A 22,909-nucleotide genomic window follows, 5' to 3' on the forward strand; every position below is an offset into this window, starting at 1 on the left:
AGTCATTGTTCAAGATTCTCTTAAGGTTAACGTGCAGGTTCAGTCGGCAGTTAGGAAGGCAAATGCAATGTTAGCCTTCGTGTCGAGAGGACTAGAATACAAGGGCAAGGATGTACTTCTGAGGCTGTATAAAGCTCTGGTCAGACCCCATTTGGAGTATTGTGAGCAGTTTTGGGCTCCATATTTAAGGAAGGATGTGCTGGCCTTGGAAAGAGTCCAGAGGAGGTTCACAAGAATGATCCCTGGAATGAAGAGCTTGTCATATGAGGAACGATTGAGAACTGACTCTGGGTCTGTGCTCGTTGGAGTTTAGAAGGATGAGGGGGGATCTTATTGAAACTTACAGGATACTGCAAGGCCTGGATAGAGTGAACGTGGAGAGGATGTTTCCACTCGTAGGAAAAACTAGAACTAGAGGGCACAACTTCAGGCTGAAGGGACGATCCTTTAAAACAGAGATGAGGAGGAATTTCTTCAGCCAGAGAGTGGGTGAATCTGTGGAACACTTTGCCGCAGAGGGCTGTGGAGGCCAGGTCATTGAGTGTCTTTCAGACAAAGATAGATAGGTTCTTGATTAATAAGGGTGTCAGGGGTTATGGAAAAAAGGCAGGATGGGGATGAGAAAAATATCAGCCATGATTGAATGGCAGAGCAGACTCTATGGGCCGAGTGGCCTAATGCTCCTGCCATGTCTTATGGTCTAAATCATCCGTATTTATGTTGCCACCCTTTAACTGAAAATATTAGGCTTTTACATTGACTTATGCAGTGTGTGTAGGCAGGAATGTTGCATGGGGTAAGAGATGGGGTGGTTGGGGAGCAGTGGGGATGGTGAAGAGTTCTCATCAGGAATCTAGGAACAGTAATCTACATTTCCCCCATGATGTGGTGTTTTAACTCCCAAAGTGTGCATTTTTCTTCAAAACTGGATCCCCATTCAGATGTCAGATTAACAGACTTGGTTCCCTGTTGAATGGGGAATACTCTATATGAGCTGTAGCCACAGAAGCAGACAGGGATGCTGCAGCTGAGAGAATGCGAACAAAGAAGGCAGAACCTGATCCCTGATCCTGAAAAGGCAGATTTGATCCCCAATCCCAAAGAGTTCTGGTGCCAGGAGAGACATTCCAATCCAGTACAAAGGGTGTGGAGTTCATCTTTCAAATCCTGACCAGAGATGGGGGAGCCCAGCAACAGGGAAAATAATAAGCCTTGGGGAATGGGGACTGACCCCCTGATCCTCTTCACCCACAAGCAGTGTTGTCAAGTCACTTGACTTTAAGCTATACATGCATTACTGCACCAATCGGGTTTCCCATGAGAAACTCAGTAGCACTGTTTTAAAGCAGGAAAACAAGTTAAATGTGAGGTATACAGCTATGGAGAAGGCCAGCTTCTCCATAGCTGTATACTTCTGTATATAATATGGAGAAGGCCAGCTCACCCTTTGGGAGTAAATTGATTGCCAACCCCCTGTCGTATCTCTGTTAAACATTGAAGTTGGTGCATTGGGGTTGGGTTTGAGTTTCTTTTTAATTTTTCACATGTCACCTGATCCCACCCACCTGCTTTGCCCCTTAAACTTTAGAACAGTCAACTTTGCCACCATCTGTCCTTTGTTTGGAAAATAATTGTTGGATTAGCATGGCTCTACAGTTCTGTCATAATGAATGACATATCAAGTAGTGAGGTACAAGTTGTGGTAAATTCTGTACATGAGTATTACTTTTCTGCATTCCATTTAATATTCAAGTAGTGCATGACAAAAACTGAGGCAATATTGCTTCCTGTGGCAATGTCCTGAAGGCAATATTATTCTGCCCATTGGGAGACTGAACAATTGAGCCTGACCACACACGAAACATATTTCCTAACCAAACGTTAGGTATTTCCTCAACTTACCAAGTATGTCACAGGAACCAGAAAATAAAGAATCAATGTGAAGCTTTCATACCCATTGTTGCTTTGATAGTTTAGGGCAATAGAATCTGCCATCTAAAAAATATAGATAATTCCAGAGCACTTTTGAGTATCGAGTTCTTTTATAGAATTAGTTGAACTAATTCTGTAAAATAAATGCTGCATAAAATTGCTACCTGAAGGTTGTAGTTTGGACAAGATATCATTTCCATTTGGTGCATTTGAATGAAAGCAATGCACATGTAGAATGACCAGTGCCTGCCATGTCTCGATACTGTAAGCCACATACATTCGGGCCAAGTGGTTGACGATTAAAAGCATCTAAAACTGTGTACTTGACAGCCAACAAAATAAATCACTGCACATGGTCAAGCAATTCATTATTTCATCTTGCAACTAAACTTCGAAACCAAAGTGCAGAGGAGCTAAACTACCTATTTGTTTGTTTGTCTTTCCTTCATAAATGTTCTACTATCTTCAGAGGGATAATTAATCATGAGACTTGCCTTTTTAATTATTAACAGGTGGTTGAGCAGGCTTGGCTTAGCTACAGTGGGATATGCAGAAAAAGAACAACGGCTCAGACAAGACCAAGGTACAGTAATGTAACTATGTACAATGTAACAATGTCCGATAGTAGTATACTCAATATCAGTGAGCCTTTCAACATGGATCTTATGTATGACATTGTGGTGGTCATTTTAATCTATCAGTTCATCCATTACTCCTGTCCTTGCTGACCTTAATCAGCTCCCGGCAATACCTCAGTTTTAAAACTCTTATTCTTGTTTTCAAATCTCTCCATTGTCTCACCGCTCATCGCAAAATCTTTGTAATCACTTTGAGCCCCACATCCGTCTGAAATCTCAGCACTTCTTCAATGCTGGCATCTTTCTTACCCCAAATTTGAATTGCTCCAGCTCTGGTGGTCATGCCTTCAGCTGTCAAGGCCGTACGTTCCTTTAAGACATTTCTCTGCCTCTCTTTTCTCCTTTAAGACCCTCCTTTAAATCATGCCCTAATTCATGTGGCTCAATGCCAAATTTTGTTTGCTAATGTTCCAATGAAGCAACTTGGGATGTTTTACGAGAATATAGGTGCTATATAAATGCAGGAAAACGGAAGGGACTGGATTACATTCCATTCAATCTTAATTTCTAACGGCCACAGATATGATTCCATTAGTTTTCCAATATACAGTTTAGGTCAAACTTAGCCCTTTATATGGTTACACAAGTATTCAGGTATTGCACTCAAATGCCAGTTGAATGACTGGCTTATGATTTTTGAAATGTAAATAGTGGGCGGGATTTTCCAGCCGCACACATCCCAAGACCAGAAGTTCCCGCCCGAGGTCAACGGACCTAAATGGTCTGCCAAATTTTCTGTCTTGGCCCCGACGATTCCCATGGCAGGATCAGAAAATCTCTGTGATTGTGAATTTTCAAAATTTGCCTCAACATAAAGGTAACAAAGAATAATGCAGCATTTGTTACAAAAAATGATAAAGCAACTTGAAACAAAGCTTTGCCTCAAAAGGTTTTTCTGAAATAAATGCATATATCTGAAACATGAAGGGCGGGATTCTACCTAAAAAATTCTAAGTGCTGAATTTGCGTAGAAACCGGAGTACATCCCACTGTTTTTTGTCAGCGGAATTTTCAAAATGAATCTCCCACAATCTGTGCACTGCAGAGTGCCCTCGCGCAATTCATGATGAAAATCTGGAGGCGGGGTCTATTCCTGCTGGAGAGGCCGACAGCATAGCACTGAACGGGCCACTGCGCATGCGCCAATCTGTCATAGCGGAGATCAGCACATGCACGGTAGCCCTGCACTGCCTATCACTGGCCAGCACAGCAACCCCCATTGCTGCCTCTCCGACCTCCCCTCCGCCCCCCCCTCCCCCGGATCACTGGTCTTCCAGACGTCTCTCGACCAGCTCTGACACCGCCCACCCCCGCCCCTCCAAACACCCCCAGCCCACCTCAATCTACCACCCCTGGCAGTCCTGATCACGACCCCACACATCACCCTTTGCCCTTACATATTCCATTCCAATTTACCTAGCATCAACCATGCGCAGAACTCAAGAGCCACGGTCTTTGTACCCAATACAGACCTCATTATATTGAAGAGACACTTGAATTTATGAAAGCCCATTTCATACATTTAAATTTCCTCAAGTAGTTAATCCTTTATCGGAACAAACATTTGTATTCACATCAAAGATAGCTAATCCTTCATTAATGTCTTGGAGATGTCAGTCAAACTGAGAATTTACAACATGACAGATAATAACAGGTTGTGGAAGCAATCGAGCACTTATAATGATAGCCCTGAAAGTTCTGTCAACAAATATCCAGTGAAGCTGCTGGAACCATTTTTTTTCACTCTCCAAGACATAGCCAGGTTTCTTTTTCAAAATGTAGGTGGTAGAGTATTTGACAGTACTACATAGCTCAGCACCTCTCATGAGCATTTACGTCTCCACCATGATGTCCTGGAACACAGACTGTGTTGAGGCCATTCCTGAAGTGAAAATTGGGTCTACTAGTCCTGTGTATTGAGTTTAAATGGCCAAGCTGACTCATGATTCACATCCATAAGGGTCACACCTTGCCCTCTTCCTCCACCCACGTAAATGTTGCCTGTCAGAAATGGACATGGGACATCTATATCTGGGTCCCATCTGCCATTTTATAGGTTCCCAAAGTTTCCCTGACTCCGTGAAAATCCAGCCTAACGTTTCAAGTCACGGCCTTTAATCGAAACTGGGAAAGATTAGAGCTGTCACAAGACTGTAAGACCATAAGAAATGGGAGCAGAATTAGGCCAGTCAGCTCATCGAGTCTGCTCTGTCATTCAATCATGGCTGATATTTTTCTCATCCCCATTCTCCTGCCTTTTCCCCATAAACCCTGACCCCCTTATTAATCTAGAACCTATCTATCTCTGTCTTAAAGACACTCAATGACCTGGCCTCTACAGCCCTCTGCGGCAAAGAGTTCCACAGATTCACCACCCTGGCTGAAGAAATTCCTCCTCATCTCTGTTTTAAAGGATCGTCCCTTTAGCCTGAGGTTGTGCCCTCTAGTTCTAGTTTTTCCTACTAGTGGAAACATCCTCTCCACGTCCACTCTATCCAGGCCTTGCAGTATCCTGTAAGTTTCAATAAGATCCCCCCTCATCCTTCTAAACACCAACGAGCACAGATCCAGAGTCCTCAACCGTTCCTCTTACGACAAGCTCTTCATTCCAGGGATCATTCTTGTGAACCTCCTCCAGAGCCTTTCCAAGGCCTTTCTTCGAAACAGGGTCCAAAACTGCTCACAGTACTCCAAATGGGGGTCTCACCAGAGCCTTATACAGCCTCAGAACACTTTTCCAAATACACTTTTCCACATTGTATTCCATCTGCCATTTCTTTGCCCACTCTCCTAGCCTGTCCAAGTCATTCTGCAGCCCCCCTACTTCCTCAATACTACCTGTTCCTCTACATATCTTTGTATCATCTGCAAACTTAGCAACAATGCCTTCAGTTCCTTCTTCCAAATCGTTAATGTATATTGTGAAAAGTTGTGGTCCCAGCACCGACCCCTGAGGCACACCACTAGTCACTGGCTGCCATCCTGAAAAAGACCCCTTTATCCCCACTCTCTGCCTTCTGCCAGTCAGACAATCCTCTTTCCATGCCAGGATCTTACTCTTAACACCATGGGCTCTTAACTTATTTAACAGTTTCCTATGTGGCACATTGTCAAAGGCCTTCTGGAAATCGAAATAAATCACGTCCACTGGTTCTCCTTTATCTAACTTCCTTGTTACCTCCTCAAAGAATTCTAACAAATTTGTCAGATGTGACCTCCCCTTGATGAAGCCGTGCTGACTCGGTCCTACTTTATCATGCACTTCCAAGTATTCCATGATCTCATCTTTCATAATGGACTCTAAAATCTTGCCTGTGACCAATGCCAGGCCAACCGGCCTATAATTTCCCGTCTGCTCCCTCCCTCCCTTCTTAAATAGCGGTGTTGCGTTACCTACTTTCCAGTCCTCTGAGACCCCCTCTGCCTCCAGTGATTCCTAAAAGATCACCACCAATGCCTCCACAATTTCCTCAGCTTCCTGTGGGAAGTGCACCCATCTGCAGCTCCTCCAAAACCATGTTAGGGAACTGGAGCTGGAGTTGGATGAACTTAGGATCATTAGGGAGGCAGAGGTGGCGATAGACAGAAGCTTCGTGGATATAGTTACTCCAGGAAAGGAAAATAGATGGGTGACAGTGAGAGGGGCTGGGAGGAAGCAGTCAGTGCAGAGATCCCCTGTGGTCGTTCCCCTTAGCAACAAGTATTCCGCTTTGAATGCAATTGAGGGGGACGACATACCAGTGGTGAGCCGCAGTGAGCAGATCTCCAGCAATGAGTCCGTCCCTGTGGCTCGGGAGGATAAGAGGGAGAGCGGGAGGGCAATAGTAATTGGGGACTCGTTAGTTAGAGGGATGGATAGGAGGTTCTGGGGCAGCAAAAGAGACTCACAGATGGTATGTTGCCTACCGGATGTCAGGGTCCGTGATGTCTCGGATCGTGTTTTCCGGATTCTTAAGGGGGAGGGGCAACAGTCACAAGTCGTAGTACACATTGGTACCAATGACATAGGTAAGAGAAGGGACGGAGATTTAAAACAGGAATTCAGGGAGCTGGGCTGGATGCTGAGAGCCAAGCCAAAACATGTGGTCATCTCTGGTACGTTGCCGGTGCCACGTGATAGTGAGATGAGGAACAGGGAGAGAGTGCAGTTAAACATGTGGTTGCAGGGATGGTGTAGGAGGGAGGGTTTCAGCTACGTGGATAATTGGAACACATTCTGGGGAAGGTGGGACCTGTGCAAACAGGACGGGGTGCGCCTGAACCAGAGGGGCGCCAATATCCTGGGAGGGAAATTTGCTACGGCACTTCAGGGGGGTTTAAACTAATTTGTCAGTGGGGTGGGAAAAGGAGTTGTAGCCCGGAAGTCAGTGTTGAGGGTAGTGAGGTATTGGAGAAGGTATCAAGGTCAAGGGTGGGTACCGGTAGATAGGAAGGTGGGTTGAAGTGTGTCTACTTCAATGCAAGGAGCATCCAGAACAAGGTAGATGAACTTGGGGTGTGGATTGGTACTTGGGACTACGATGTTGTGGCCATTACGGAGACATGGGTAGAACAAGGACAGGAATGGTTGTTGGATGTTCCGAGGTATAGATGTTTCAGTAAGTGTAGGGAAGCTGGTAAAAGAGGTGGAGGAGTAGCATTGTTAATCAAGGATAGTTTAATGGCTGCGGAAAGGCACTTCGAGGGGGATCTGCATACTGAGGTAATATGGGCTGAAGTTAGAAATAGGAAAGGAGTGGTCACGTTGTTAGAAGTTTACGATAGGCCCCCAAATAGTAATAGAGATGTGGAGGAAGAAATTGCTTAGCCGATTATGGATAGGTGTGGGGGTCACAGGGTAGTTGTCATGGGGGACTTTAACTTTCCAAATATTGATTGGAACCTTTGTAGGTCAAATAGTTCGGATGGGGCAGTTTTTGTGCAGTGTGTGCAGGAGGGTTTCCTGACACAATATGTGGATAGGCCGACAAGAGGTGGGGCCACATTGGATTTGGTACTGGGAAATGAACCAGGCCAAGTGATAGATTTGGTTGTGGGAGAGCACTTTGGAGATAGTGACCACAATTCGGTGTCTTTTGTTGTTGCAATGGAGAGGGATAGGACCGTATGGCAGGGCAAGGTTTATAATTGGGAGAGAGGTAATTATGATGCAATTCGGCAAGAATGAGGGGGCATAAGATGGGAACAGAAACTGTCAGGGAAAGGCACTAATGAAAAGTGGAACTTTTTCAAGGAACAAATACTGGGTGTCCTTGATAGGTATGTCCCTGTCAGGCAGGGAGGAAATGGCCGAGTGAGGGAACCATGGTTCACGAAAGAGGTGGAATGTCTTGTGAAAAGGAAAAGGGAAGCTTATGTAGGGATGAGGAAACAAGGTTCAGATGGCTTGATTGAGGGTTACAAGTTAGCAAGGAATGAGCTGAAAAAGGGGCTTAGGAGAGCTAGGAGGGGGCATGAGAAGTCCTTGGTGGGTCAGATCAAGGAAAACCCCAAGGCTTTTTACTCTTATGTGAGGAATAAAAGAATGACCAGGGTGAGGTTAGGGCCGGTCAAGGACAGCAGTGGGAACTTGTGTATGGAGTCAGTAGAGATAGGCGAGGTGATGAATGAATACTTTTCTTCAGTGTTCACCAAGGAGAGGGGCCATGTTTTTGAGGAAGAGAAGGTGTTACAGGCTAATAGGCTGGAGGAAATAGATGTTTGGAGGGAGGATGTCCTGGCAGTTTTGAATAAACTGAAGGTCGATAAGTCCCCTGGGCCTGATGAAATATATCATAGGATTCTTTGGGAGGCAAGGGATGAGATTGCAGAGCCTTTGGCTTTGATCTTTGGGTCCTCACTGTCCACGGGGATAGTGCCAGAGGACTGGAGAGTGGCGAATGTTGTTCCTCTGTTTAAGAAAGGGAATAGAATTGACCCTGGTAATTATAGGCCGGTTAGTCTTACTTCGGTGATTGGTAAGTTGATGGAAAAGGTCCTTAGGGATGGGATTTACGACCATTTAGAAAGATGCGGATTAATCTGGGATAGTCAGCACGGATTTGTGAAGGGCAAGTCGTGCCTCACAAATTTGATAGAATTTTTTGAGGAGGTAACTAAGTGTGTTGATGAAGGTAGGGCAGTTGATGTCATATACATGGATTTTAGTAAGGCGTTTGATAAGGTCCCCCATGGTCGGCTTATGATGAAAGTAAGGAGGTGTGGGATGGAGGGAAAGTTGGCCGATTGGATAGGTAACTGGCTATCTGATCGAAGACGGAGGGTGGTGGTCGATGGAAAATTTTTGGATTGGAGGTAGGTTGCTAGCGGAGTGCCACAGGGATCAGTGCTTGGTCCTCTGCTCTTTGTGATTTTTATTAATGACTTAGAGGAGGGGGCTGAAGGGTGGATCAGTAAATTTGCTGATGACACCAAGATTGGTGGAGTAGTGAATGAGGTGGAGGGCTGTTGTAGACTGCAAAGAGACATAGATAGGATGCAAAGCTGGGCTGAAAAATGGCAGATGGAGTTTAACCCTGATAAATGTGAGGGTATTCATTTTGGTAGGACAAATTTAAATGTGGATTACAGGGTCAAAGGTAGGGTTCTGAAGACTGTGGAGGAACAGAGAGATCTTGGGGTCCATATCCACAGATCTCTGAAGGTTGCCACTCAAGTGGACAGAGCTGTGAAGAAGGCCTATAGTGTGTTCGCTTTTATTAACAGGGGGTTGGAGTTTAAGAGCCGTGGGGTTATGCTGCAACTGTACAGGACCTTGGTGAGACCACATTTGGAATATTGTGTGCAGTTCTGGTCACCTCACTATAAGAAGGATGTGGAAGCACTGGAAAGAGTGCAAAGGAGATTTACCAGGATGCTGCCTGGTTTGGAGGGTAGGTCTTCTGAGGAAAGGTTGAGGGAGCTAGGGCTGTTCTCTCTGGAGCGGAGGAGGTTGAGGGGAGACTTAATAGAGGTTTATAACATGATGAAGGAGATAGATAGAGTGAACGTTCAAAGACTATTTCCTCGGGTGGATGGAGCTATTACAAGGGGGCATAATTAATGGGTTCATGGTGGGAGATATAGGAAGGATGTCCGAGGTGGGTTCTTTACTCAGAGTGGTTGGGGTGTGGAATGGACTACCTGCAGTGAGAGTGGTGTCAGACACTTTAGGAACATTTAAGCGGTTATTGGATAGGCACATGGAGCACACCAGGATGATAGGGAGTGGGATAGCTTGATCTTGGTTTCAGATAAAGCTCAGCACAACATCGTGGGCCGAAGGGCCTGTTCTGTGCTGCACTGTTCTATGTTCTAACTTTATCTTTTAGAACCCTGGGGTGTAGTCCATCCGGTCCAGGTGATTTATCCACCTTTCAGTTTCCCTAAAACCTTCTCCTCAGTGATGGCCACCAGTGCCCCCTGATTCTCCTGGAGCTCCGACATTCCACTGGTGTCTTCCACCAGGAAGATGTTATGAAAGTGCAAGGGGAGGAAGTGTGGGAATAAAATAAAAAGGGAAGGTTGGTGATAGGGAGAAAGATAGGAGAGATTAAAAGGCAAAAAGGTTGATGATGCAAAGCCAAATGGAGTGGCAATGGAACAAGAAACAAAAGTTTTGTGTCTAGAGAAAGTGTGACTGGCACACTCGTGATCAGATGCTGTCCAAAGCAAAAGAAGGGAAAACAAGAGAGTAAAACTAAAACCAGCAAAGAAAAAGTCAAATGTCTGGCCTGTGTCCACAATCAGTGGAATGTGAGTCTCGAAATGAAGCCAGTCAGTTGGCATTAAAAACATCTTGAATAACTTAAAACCTATCTCTGGGCAATATAACTGCTCAGTGCGTATTTTTTCTTCTCTTGCATATAGTGCACAAATTAAAAGTAATGAACACTCGACAAATTGCTACAAACTATATGATGCAGATCTTAAAGTCAAGTGTGTCACAGATATGTAGTTCTGAACGATGACCATACAAAACAACTGTAGGCTTTATGGTGCATTATGTGCCTATTCAGTAAAATTACTGTCTTATGATTGAACAAATCTCCTTGGAAATTTATGTGTAAAACACTTGCACTTAGCTGTCATGAACTATACCAGAAAATATACAAGGTGTATGGTAAATTCTAAATGTTACTGTGTGTTTTATTTAGCAATTATTTTATCTTGGTAGATTATTGGAGTGAAAGTGAACAAGAGGATGCAGACACCCCATCAACTCCCAAGCAAGAGAGTCCGCCACCTCCTTATGACACCTACCCTCGAGCGCCTTCAGTGAGTTTTGTTTCACATCTTTGCTTTGTGTTGTGACAGGAACATCTGTTGCTTCTGCCAATTTCCCCCGATGGCATCAGTTGGTTACAAACCTCAAAACTCGCACCACAGCCTTCAAAGAAACTTGAACAGATTACTAAGATTAGAAAGTACAAACAATATGAGCTTGTAAAAAGTGTTAATTTTCAATTTATTTGCATATTCTCTGCCTGCCGGACCTGAAAAATTATTTTTGTTTTAATTAACCATTGACTTAACTGGACTAGATGTTTTTAATCAATTTAAGTTCATCATGCTATCATAGATAAAGATAGCTGTAAATTTTAGGATTGATTTTGGAATGACATCAAGCTAATATTGTAGTCAAAATGCTTATTTCAAAACCACTTACAAAGATAGTGAATCAATGTATATTTACGTTCATTAACCTGTTGGCAGATCAAAAAAATATTCTCCCTCCATTAAACCAACGAAGGTTGTAATCTTTTGCCATGAGCACCTTCGCACTTTAAAGAAAACCTACAAATATTACTGTAATTGGTACTCAAACATAAGGAATAGCTTTCATGTTGCAATATTAACCTTCAAACGCAGTATACATTAAACATAACTTGTCAAAACATTTAATTTCTTAAGCTCATTCTGAACATTTTTCCTTCTATTTTAGGCATATTATAAACTTCATGTTTATTGCCAAAAATTAGACCCATTCCACATATTTAATATATATTTACCTTTTCCCTAAATTTTCAGCATTTTAAATTCTGATTCATGTTTCACATTGTCGATTTTATAAATGGGAGCAACTGTGTAATTTACTGTTTTACTAAAAAGGAATTCCAAGATCGATCACTAAAATGTTGAAGAATCAAAGAATAACATGTTCGGTGAATTGATAGGCAATAGTGTTAAAACTGTGCTTGTTACGTTATAGTATAATGATAATCCTCCTTGGTAATTAAAAGCAGTTATTGACAGGTGAGAGATGTGGCCTTATTCTTAATATTTTGATCACGTGCAAAGCACAATTAGTGTTTATATTTGTTACTGATCATAATGTTGTTGTTTTAAGGTGAACTGTGCTAGTCCGTACCTTGAACCTAAGCATAATAGACTGTCCTCTACGGAAACCTCCCATTCTCATTCATCCCATGAAGAATTCCGACCAGAACAAGCAGGAGGTACTGAGTCACCCATTCGCAAACCAGGGGCTTGGGAACGACGTTCGTGGCAGGATCTAATAGAAACTCCACTGACCAGTTCAGGGCTGCACTATCTCCAGACTCTCCCTCTTGAGGATTCTGTGTTTTGTGAAGCAGGCTTACCAACACCAGAACATCGGAGACAGTCAACTTTACCAGCTCAAAGGTGCCAGATCCAGGATCATTATGGACCTTTCCCATTAGCAGAGGGCGAACGGTGGCCAGGAATAAGTGGTGGGGTGGGTAAACCGCGCAGTTTCACACTACCTCGAGATGGTGGATTCAGTCATTCCTGTCACAGTTCCTCAATCTGTGTCCCTGGAGCTCAGGCCGAACTGATTCAGAAACAAGACATTAAAGAAGAAAAGCAAGAGGAAAATGGTAAGGAGCATATACATAACAGTTCAAATTAAAAAGTCCAATTCCTTGAATCTCAAATGTTGTTATCCACTTAAAAACTTGCAGAATTTTGAAGAGTGTAAGTTTCTGCTAGGGAGTAGTCTTCAAAGCAAGTAAGATTAAATTAGATACTCAGCAAGGAATCAGAAGTAAAACTCCATTGAATTTATCAGTAAAATTGACTGAGGTGGCTTATTCTCCCTGTATACACAGGCGTGTTTCAAAGAAAAAGTTGGTAAGCCCCTTCTGCATAGTGATTTACAACTGAGCAACAGAGAACCCCGACAAAGTGTTCTTCTGTGGAATCTTCTTCAGACGCTGATGGCTAATGTGCGGTAACCCAGAGAACATAGGTATATTTAAATAATTACTTCACCGAAATTTAGAGGACAAACCAGTATAATCCAAACAGTAATCAGCACTATGGTCAGAATTCTTTTGATGAGGCTTGAGTGAATATCAATATTGCCCACTCATGTGGTTATATGATTTCATTGTCTTGTACATATCTCCGTCAATATGATCACTTGGAAAAGCTGGCAAGCGCAGAGAATTCCCGAATGCACCAGTGCTGTGCAGGCATATTTTCACTGTAGTCACACAATTATCATATCTTTCTTTGTTAAATGGTGAAGGAAGGCTATGTAATGACTATCATGAAATGTAACAGATACTTCCACAATTGAAGCTGACTCAATAGCTTGTTAGCTTCAAGTGTAAAAATATTTACTGCATCTCAATTTTGGCCACTCTTCTTATGTGCCATTGTTTGATAACTTTTATCCTGTCAAAAGTATGGATTTTTTTAAAATAGGGAAAGGGAAAGGATGACCCGAGATCCTGATTTCTTTGTTCAGAAAGGTGTCTGATGAATTTGGTAATCAATGGGATTTTCATCCGTAATTCTACCATTCAGCCACAGTAACATTAATGATCTAGACTTAAATGTGGGTGCTATGATCAGTCAATTCACATGACTGATGAAAATTGGTGGTGTGGTAAATAGTGAGGACAAAAGCCTTAGATTACAGCATGATATTGATGGGCTGGTCAGATGGAATTTAACTCTTAAAAGTGTGATGTTATGTATTTTGAGAGGATTAACAAGCCAAGGGATATATACAACGAACGGTTGAATGCTAGGAAGTACAGAGGACCAGAGGGACCTTGGGGTGCATGTCCAAAAGTCTCTGAAGGCAGCAGGACAGGAATATAAGGTGGTTAAGAAGGCACATGTGATACTTTCCTTTAATAGCCGAGGCACAGAATAAAAGAGCAGGGAGGTTATGATGGAGCTATATAAAATGTTCATTAGGCCACAGCTAGAGTACTGTGTGCAGCTCTGGTCACCACACTATAGGAAAGATATGATTGCACAAGAGGGGAAGAGAGGAGACTTGCCAGGATATTGCCTGGGATGGAGTATTTCAGCTATGAAGTGGGGTTACATAGGCTGGGGTTATTTTCCTTCAAACGGAGAAGGCTGAGGGGGGACCTTGTCGAGGTGTACAAAATGATGAGGGTTATAAATAGGGTAGATAGGAAGAAATTTTTCCCCTTAGTAGATGGTCAATAACCAGGGCCATAGATTTAAGGTAATGGCCAGGAAATTCAGAGGGGATTTGAAGAAACACTTTTTCACTCAAAGGATGGTAAGAATCTGAAACTCTGTGCCTGAAAGGGTGGAAGAGGAAGGAACCCTCGCAATATTTAAGAAGCGTTTAGATAAGCACTTGAAACGCCATATCATACAAGGCTATAGACCAAGTGCTGGAAAATGGAATTAAAATAGAGAGGCAGAGACACGATGGGCCTCTTTCTGAACTGTAAAATCCTTATGACTCTGGCTGGTCAGTGAAAACTCTGTTTTATGATCTATCAGAGTTTCACTGCAGTCAGAGTGGCCAATCAGAAATTTCCCCCCTGAGGAAATTCCCAACAATTCCACATAAGAGTATCCAAAGCTGCAGAGATATCCATGCAGATGCAGCTTTATATTTTCTTAATACAAGAGTGAGCTCTTTCTTGAGAGGCACATCTCGCTTGATTTAAATCAAGAGTGCAGGTTGGCAACATCCAACGCTTGGGAACCCCCACTTGAATGCAGATGTACTATTGAAGCTTAATGCACTAACTTTACGAAAATGTCATTGGCTACTGGAAGTTGGTAGTTGCTTGGAAACTGGGTAAATTGTGCTTATTTTTTTAAGAGGAACATCAAAACAGACCTAGGCAGCGACAGAAACATCAATCGTACTTCAATCCCATGTAAAACGATACAATCAATTATCAAAAGGAAACTTGAAAATTATCCTGTAAGTTAATAATACCCCAGGAAACAGCAATCGATATGGATTCAGATTGGGAAGATGCTGCCTAATGATCTTCTAGGTTCTTTTTGATGGAACATATTCCCGAGTGCATTGCGGAAAGCCTGACTGTGAGATACAACTAGACTGCAGAAAAGCATTTGGAAAAAGTTTCACACAAAAGGCTATTAGTTAAATTTAAAGTTGTGGGGCTTCAGAGTAAATTTTGGGTGAATAAAGAATTGACTAATGCATAGAAAACAATGGGTGGTAAGTATTATGTCAACATTGTTGAAAGTGGTGCGTGGAATGCTCCAACACTCCTCGAGTTGGAGGAAAAATATTGGCATGTTTGGAGGATTTGTTGATGGACAGGAAGCAAAGAGTAGGGCTAAATGCGCTGCTTAAAAGTTGGCAGGCTCAGACTAAGGAGTGCCACAAAAATCAGTGCTGGGGCCTTAGCTAATTGCAATCTAAATTAATGACTTAAACAGGGAGACCAAGAGTAACGTATTTAAGTTTGCTGATGAGAGAAAGCTAGGTGGGAATGTGAACTGGGAGGAGGATCTAAAGAGGCTGCAAAAAGATTTGGACAGGTTAAGTGAGTGGACAACAAGATGGCAGATACAGTATAATGTGAGGAAGTGTGAGGTTACTCACTTTGGTCATAAAACTGGAGATGCAAGATTTTTGCTTAAATAGTGTGAAACTTGTAAGTATTGATGTTCAGAGGGACTTGGGTATAAGGAACACAAAGTTATCTTGCAGGTACGGCGAGCAATTAGGAAAGCAAAGGGCATGTTGGCCTTTATTACAAGATTTTTAAAAATAAGTATTGTAAGTTCACAACGCCAGGGACCCAGGTTCAATTCCGGCCTTGGGTGATTGTCTGTGTGGAGTTTGCACATTCTCCCCCTGTCTGCGTGGGTTTCCTCTGAGTACTCCAGTCTCCTCCCACGGTCCAAAGATGTGCAGGTTAGGTGGCTTGGCTATGCTAAATTACCCCTTCATGTCAGAGGATTAGTAGGGTAAATATGTGGGGTAACGGGGATAGGGCCTGGGTGGGATTGTTGTCGGTGCAGGCTCGATGGGCCAAAGGGCCTCTTTCTGCACTCTAGGGATTCTATGATTCTATTGCTACAGTTGTGCAGGGCTTTGGTGAGACCACACATGGAATACTATGTGCAGTTTTGGTCTCCATATCTAAGAATATGGATATATGCTTTGAAGGCAGTACAATGAAGGTTACACTAGATTGGTCCCTTGGATGCAGGGTTGCCCTTTGATGAGAGGTTAAGTAAATTGGCCTTTTACTTTCAGAAATTGAGAAGAGTGAGAGGCAATGTCATTGGAAAAATACAAGATTTTGAAGGGTTTTATAGGGTAGACTGCGAGATTGTTACCCCTTGATGGGAAATCCAGAGCCCCAGAGCACCGTCTCAGGATAAAGGGGAATTTTGGGACAGAGATGAGGAGAGGTTCTTCACCCAAGAGAATTGTGAATCTATAGAATTCTCTCCCCCAAAGATTTGTCGATGTTCCATCATTGACTATATTTAAGGCTAAGGAGATGCACAGATTTTTGATGTCTCAGGGATCTGAGGGATGGGCAGGAAAATGGAGTTGCAGCAGAAGACCATATTGAACAGTGATATAGGTTTGAGGGGTGGTATGGTCTAATTCCTATTCTTAAGCTCTTAGGTATCTGTGTGATAATTGTTTCTGATTCAAAAGTGATTGATTCAAAAACATAACATAAATTACAGCATTTGCAGATGAAACCAAATTAAGAAGATAGTCCAGAAATGGGAAAATGTGACAGTTCGGGCGAAGCATTGTCAGGGAAATTTAATCCAGAGATTTGTTTTCATAGTCAAAACATCCTAATCCCATCGAAGTGTTACCAAACAAAATTAAAACCATCTGCATTTGAAGAAATAGAACAGGAGACTAGAACCTTGGTCAACGGAGTTGATTTTGGAAAAGTTTGAGAGAAGGTAAGAGTGGTTTAGGGAGGGAATTTCAGAGCTGAGGGAATACGTAACTGAAGACACAGCTGACAATGGTAGAGTGCTGAAAATTTTATAGTGAGCATTTCCTGCCTTTAGTCAGATGCTCTTAATGTTGTTTCAGTTGAAGCTTTCACAAACATGAAGAAATTATCTCATACACGTATTTAGATTTATCTTTGCATTTCCCATTTAGAAAGTTGGCCAAAATTATACATTGACAAGCAAATGCGGCATTTTTAAATCATGGGCAGCCTGACATGGATTATTATAAATGCTGAATTTTTAGGAGCCACACAGTTTTGAATCAGTAATCATAGAAACCCTACAGTACAGAAGGAGGCCATTCGGCCCATCGAGTCTGCACGGACCACAATCCCACCCAGGCCCTACCCCCACATATTTACCCACTAATCCCTCTAACCTACGCATCCCAGGACTCTAAGGGGCAATTTTTAACCTGGCCAATCAACCTAACCCGCACATCTTTGGACTGTGGGAGGAAACCGGAGCACCCGGAGTAAACCCACGCAGACACGAGGAGAATGTGCAAACTCCACACAGACAGTGACCCGAGCCGGGAATCGAACCCAGGACCCTGGAGCTGTGAAGCAGCAGTGCTAACCACTGTGCTACCGTGCCGCCCCTTAGCAATGGTGTAGCAAGCCTGAGCTCATTATCTGTGCTCTGTACACAGTTTCTTTACCAATTCATTTTGATATGAGACATATATTCCTAATTTTAGCTCACACGCTCCATCCACTCTAAACTCCATTAAAAATTATGAGAATTGTCAGCTAATTACATGGCAGGTGGCAGAAGGATTGACTGTTAATAACCTTATTTTTAATGTAACTCTTTTAAGAGCAGTTTAAGTAAAATTTTTAAGAAAGATGGTTCATTTGCAGCAAATGTTTTTTGTACTTTTTAAACTGACACATAATTTTGAAATTCCTTGATCTTTTTATTGAGCATATTTGACCCTGACAGCAGTTGATTACTGCCTTTATCTTCTATTCAGAACACACTCCTGTTGCTAATATGTTCCAGCTTTTATTAATTCTGAAATTTCATTGGAAGGGGGAGATGTTTTTTAATGGCTCTGTCTGCAATCAGAAAACAAGGTTTCACTGAAGTTTAATCAAACCCAAAAGGTGATTTCACCAAATTCTTAGTTCTCAGAATTTATCTTTTCATTCAATCATCAGCAGAAAATGTTTTCATCCTTCAAAGCTCCTGTACTGCTTTCCTCACGCCGGATTGCCTCCATATCTCTCTGACTCCTGGATAAATTCACTGATCCAACACCTACAGCAGCAAGACATGCTTAAATGAAGCACAAAATCATTTCTTTAAACCAATAAAGACTGCTTAAGAGGGGCTTCTTCTGAACAGAGAACAATATTGGTTCAATTTTCTAAAATATTGCCTCTCAAGTCTCTGATCTAATATCAGGGGGTATTAGCAAGTTAAATGACCTGTTGATGTCTCATCTCTGAGCAGCTGTAATGCTCAGTCCCCTGTGAATTAACCTACAGAAACACCTTTGAGCACTGCCACTGCATAGTTGTAACCATTTTACAAGCCACACTCCTTTCTAATTTGATTGCCCACTGGAGGTGTAGGATTATTGAATTTACTGAGCTATTTACAGCCACAAGAAGGTATTGGTTGGAGAAGATCACTTCGAACCCAGAATAACCGTCTGTTTCCAGATTCTGCATCAATGCTAGATTTAATGATTGCAAGTTGAGGGAGTGAACACTGCAGCTACTCGGAGGAAACCTGAGTATTTTGTTTCTTTGTAAAATCTAAATCATTTGAGCCCTTTTCAAAAAAAACCCAACATTATCCTGAGTAAATTGTTAAATCGCCTGTTTAAAAAGACACTTCAGACTTTGCGCTGAATTATGTTTTACTCATTGATGTGACATGGGTGTCGCTGGCAATGCTAGCTTTTACTGTCCATCTTTAATTGCCCTTGAGAAGGTAGTGATGAACTGTCCTCTTGAATCAGTACTATTGATGTGATGAAGAGATGCTGCGCACTGTGCTGTTCGGGAGGATTGCAGGATTTTGCCCCAGTGCCGATGAAGGAATGGATCAATTTTCAAACCAAGATGGCTTGTGACTTGGTAGGGAACTTGAAGTTGTCCCTTGTTTTTCCAGATGGCAGAGATTGAGGGTTTGGGAGTTGCTGTGTGCGAAGCCTCGACAAGTTCCTGCAGCGCATCTTGTATATGGTACGCACTGCAGCCAAGATACGCTAATGGTAGAGGAAATCAATGTTTACAGTGGTGAATGGGGTGTTAATCAAGCAGGCTACTTTGTCCTGGATGATGTCTATCTTCTTGAATGTTGTTGGAGCTGCACTCATCCAGGAAGGTGGAGAGGATTCCATCACACTCCTGACTTGTGCCTTGTAGATGGTGAACTTTAGGGAGTCAGGAGCTGAGTTACTCAACAAGCAAACATACCAATTAGGAGCAGGAGTAGGCCATTTGGCCCCTCGAGCCTGCCCCGCCATTGAGTAAGATCATGGCTGATCTGATTGTGGCCTCAACACCATGTTCCGCCTGCTGTCTTTGACTGCCGTGTTAGTCAAGAATCTATCTACCTCTGCCTTAAAAATATTATTTTAGGAAGAGAGTTCTAAAGACTCACGGATCTCTGAGGGAAAATAAATGTTTTTTATTACACACTCTGACACATATTGAACCAAAGCTGATAACCCTGAGCTTATTGTAATGGTAATGTGAGGTTATGGTGGACATTTTTCTTGAAGGATAGTAAATATATGGAACTAAGGACCAGGAATGCTCCTTGTAACCTATATTAGGAAAGGATAATTGATGTACTAATTAAGAGGTTAGGCTGCCTGAGGAAATGCCAGACCATGATGTTATAGCTTGTGGTAGAATACAATCCTGCTGCTGTTGAACCATTATGTTAGTCCACAGCACCTCATGGGCGGCACAGTGGTTAGCACTGATGCCTCTCAGCACCAGGGACCCAGGTTCAATTCCGGCTTTGGATCTGTGTGGAGTTTGCAGGTTCTCCTTGTGTCTGCGTGGGGTTCCTCTGGTTTTCTCCCACAGTCCAAGGATGTGTGGGTTAGGTTGATTGAAGAAGGCAAAGTGTTTGGGAGATTAGCAGGGTAAATACGTGGGGTTATGGGGATAGGGCCTGGGTGGGATTGTTGTTGGTGCAGGCTTGATGGCTAAATGGCCTCCTTCTGCACAGTAGGGGTTCTATGATGAGCCAAGTTTTGTATTGTCAGATCTGTTCTGAATTTAGGCCATGAACCATGGAGGTCATGCCACACAATACAATAGAGAGTGTCTTCCATGTGAAAATGGGGCTTCATCTCCACGAGGATTGTACAGTGAGTGGCCAGTGCTACCAATACTGTCATTGACAGGACTACCTGCAAAAGGTAGGTTGATGAGGTAAAGTTAAAAATGTAAGCACATTTGTTTCCTTATTCAGCCAGTTTTGTTTTCCCCCTCCTGTCCTCTCATGAAAGTTCTGACAAATATTGGGCACTATTATACTAATACCGGTTGCCCTCTCGTACTTTGCCCATTTGCCAGAGATGTGCCTACACTAAGTGTTGATAGGCTATTCCATTATTGGGAGTGGGCAAAACAATCATGTTCTCCACACCCAAAGTTCAAAAAACAATTGTTGCAGCAGGGATCACCGGATCACACCAAGAAGTAGATTATTTTTGTATTACTCTACAAATACCTGAGGTGCAGATAAAAGGCTCAGATAAATTATAGATTACAAAGAACAAAAGAACAAAGAACAATGCAGCACAGGAACAGGCCCTTCGGCCCTCCAAGCCCACGCCGCTCCCTGGTCCAAACTAGACCATTCTTTTGTATCCCTCCATTCCCACTCCATTCATATGGCTATCTAGATAAGTCTTAAACGTTCCCAGTGTGTCCGCCTCCACCACCTTGCCCGGCAGCGCATTCCAGGCCCCCACCACCCTCTGTGTAAAATATGTCCTTCTGATATCTGTGTTAAACTTCCCCCCCCTTCACCTTGAACCTATGACCCCTCGTGAACGTCACCACCGACCTGGGGAAAAGTTTCCCACCGTTCACCCTATCTATGCCTTTCATAATTTTATACACCTCTATTAAGTCTCCCCTCATCCTCCGTCTTTCCAGGGAGAACAACCCCAGTTTACCCAATCTCTCCTCATAACTAAGCCCCTCCATAACAGGCAACATCCTGGTAAACCTCCTCTGTACTCTCTCCAAAGCCTCCACGTCCTTCCGGTAGTGTGGCGACCAGAACTGGATGCAGTATTCCAAATGCGGCCAAACCAACGTTCTATACATCTGCAACATCAGACCCCAACTTTTATACTCTATGCCACGTCCTATAAAGGCAAGCGTGCCATATGCCTTCTTCACCACCTTCTCCACCTGTGACGTCACCTTCAAGGATCTGTGGACTTGCACACCCAGGTCCCTCTGCGTATCTACACCCTTTATGGTTCTGCCATTTATCGTATAGCTCCTCCCTACATTATTTCTACCAAAATGCATCACTTCGCATTTATCAGGATTGAACTCCATCTGCCATTTCTTTGCCCAAATTTCCAGCCTATCTATATCCTTCTGTAGCTTCTGACAATGCTCCTCACTATCTGCAAGTCCTGCCAATTTTGTGTCGTCCGCAAACTTATTGATCACCCCAGTTACACCTTCTTCCAGATCGTTTATATAAATCACAAACAGCAGAGGTCCCAATACAGAGCCCTGCGGAACACCACTAGTCATGATGTGGAGATGCCGGCGTTGGACTGGGGTAAGCACAGTAAGAAGTCTCACAACACCAGGTTAAAGTCCAACAGGTTTATTTGGTAGCAAATACCATAAGCTTTCGAAGCGCTGCCCCTTCGTCAGATGGAGTGGTTATCTGTTCTCAAACAGTGCAAACAGACACAGAAATCAAATTACAGAATACTGATTAGAATGCAAATCTCTACAGCCAGCCAGGTCTTAAATGTACAGACAATGTGGGTGGAGGGAGCATTCAGGTAAGCGTTCTCCAAGGCGGCCTTCACGACACACGACAGCACAGAGTCGCTGAGCAGAAACTGATAGCCAAGTTCCGCACACATGAGGACGGCCTAAACCGGGATGTTGGATTTATGTCACATTATCAGTAACCCCCACAGCTTGCCTCCTTGGCTTGCAGAATTTCACTGGCTGTTCTGTCTGGAGACAATACACATCTCTTTAACCTGTGTTGAATGCTCCCTCCACCCACATTGTCTGTACATTTAAGACCTGGCTGGCTGTAGAGATTTGCATTCTAATCAGTATTCTGTAATTTGATTTCTGTGTCTGTTTGCACTGGTTGAGAACAGATAACCACTCCATCTGACGAAGGGGCAGCACTCCGAAAGCTTATGGTATTTGCTACCAAATAAGCCTGTTGGACTTTAACCTGGTGTTGTGAGACTTCTTACTGTGAACACCACTAGTCACAGGCCTCCAGCCGGAAAAAGACCCTTCCACTACCACCCTCTGTCTTCTATGACCAAGCCAGTTCTCCACCCATCTAGCCACCTCCCCCTTTATCCCATGAGATCCAACCTTTTTCACCAGCCTACCATGAGGTACTTTGTCAAACACTTTACTAAAGTCCATATAGACGACATCCACGGCCCTTCCCTCGTCAACCATTCTGGTCACTTCTTCAAAAAACTCCACCAGGTTAGTGAGGCATGAGCTCCCTCTCACAAAACCATGCTGGCTATCGTTAATGAGTTTATTCCTTTCTAAATGCGCATACATCCTATCTCTAAGAATCTTCTCCACCAACTTCACCACCACAGACGTCAAGCTCACCGGCCTATAATTACCCGGGTTATCCTTCCTTCCCTTCTTAAATAACGGGATCACATTAGCTATCCTCCAATCCTCTGGAACCTGAGGAACTTTCTGTTGGTCACACTCTGATGCAGATTGGGCAGTATAATTACCAACTAATCCACTAGGGGGAAGCTCAGCACCATCTATTTATTTAAGATGATTGCAAAATGCTGTGGCAAACACAGACAGAAAATTCTGGAATGGCTCGTCAGGTCAGCTTGGATCTTGTATGTCTTTCTCATGGGGGCCATTAATTGGATTTTG

The 22,909-nt window shown here is 43.2% G+C and overlaps 1 protein-coding gene and 1 long non-coding RNA gene across 2 annotated transcripts in view; one reads left to right on the forward strand and one right to left on the reverse strand.

Moving 5' to 3' along the window:
* Positions 1-22,909, forward strand: part of cnksr2a (connector enhancer of kinase suppressor of Ras 2a) — a 467,989-nt gene that overhangs the window by 398,999 nt on the left and 46,081 nt on the right. The window contains exons 18-20 of the mRNA XM_078232430.1: positions 2,445-2,515; positions 10,726-10,826; positions 11,899-12,409. Coding sequence (XP_078088556.1) covers positions 2,445-2,515; positions 10,726-10,826; positions 11,899-12,409 — 683 coding nt within the window. The remainder of the gene's footprint in view (positions 1-2,444; positions 2,516-10,725; positions 10,827-11,898; positions 12,410-22,909) is intronic.
* The window catches only part of LOC144506394 (uncharacterized), a 44,162-nt gene that overhangs the window by 19,271 nt on the left and 1,982 nt on the right, over positions 1-22,909 (reverse strand). Inside the window, exons 2-3 of the long non-coding RNA XR_013499896.1 lie at positions 12,296-12,363; positions 10,812-10,962 (exon numbers count right to left, since the gene is read on the reverse strand). This is a non-coding gene — a long non-coding RNA (uncharacterized LOC144506394). The remainder of the gene's footprint in view (positions 1-10,811; positions 10,963-12,295; positions 12,364-22,909) is intronic.

The sequence above is a fragment of the Mustelus asterias genome, chromosome 17 (genome assembly GCF_964213995.1).
Source record: "Mustelus asterias chromosome 17, sMusAst1.hap1.1, whole genome shotgun sequence".
Classification (NCBI taxonomy): domain Eukaryota; kingdom Metazoa; phylum Chordata; class Chondrichthyes; order Carcharhiniformes; family Triakidae; genus Mustelus; species Mustelus asterias.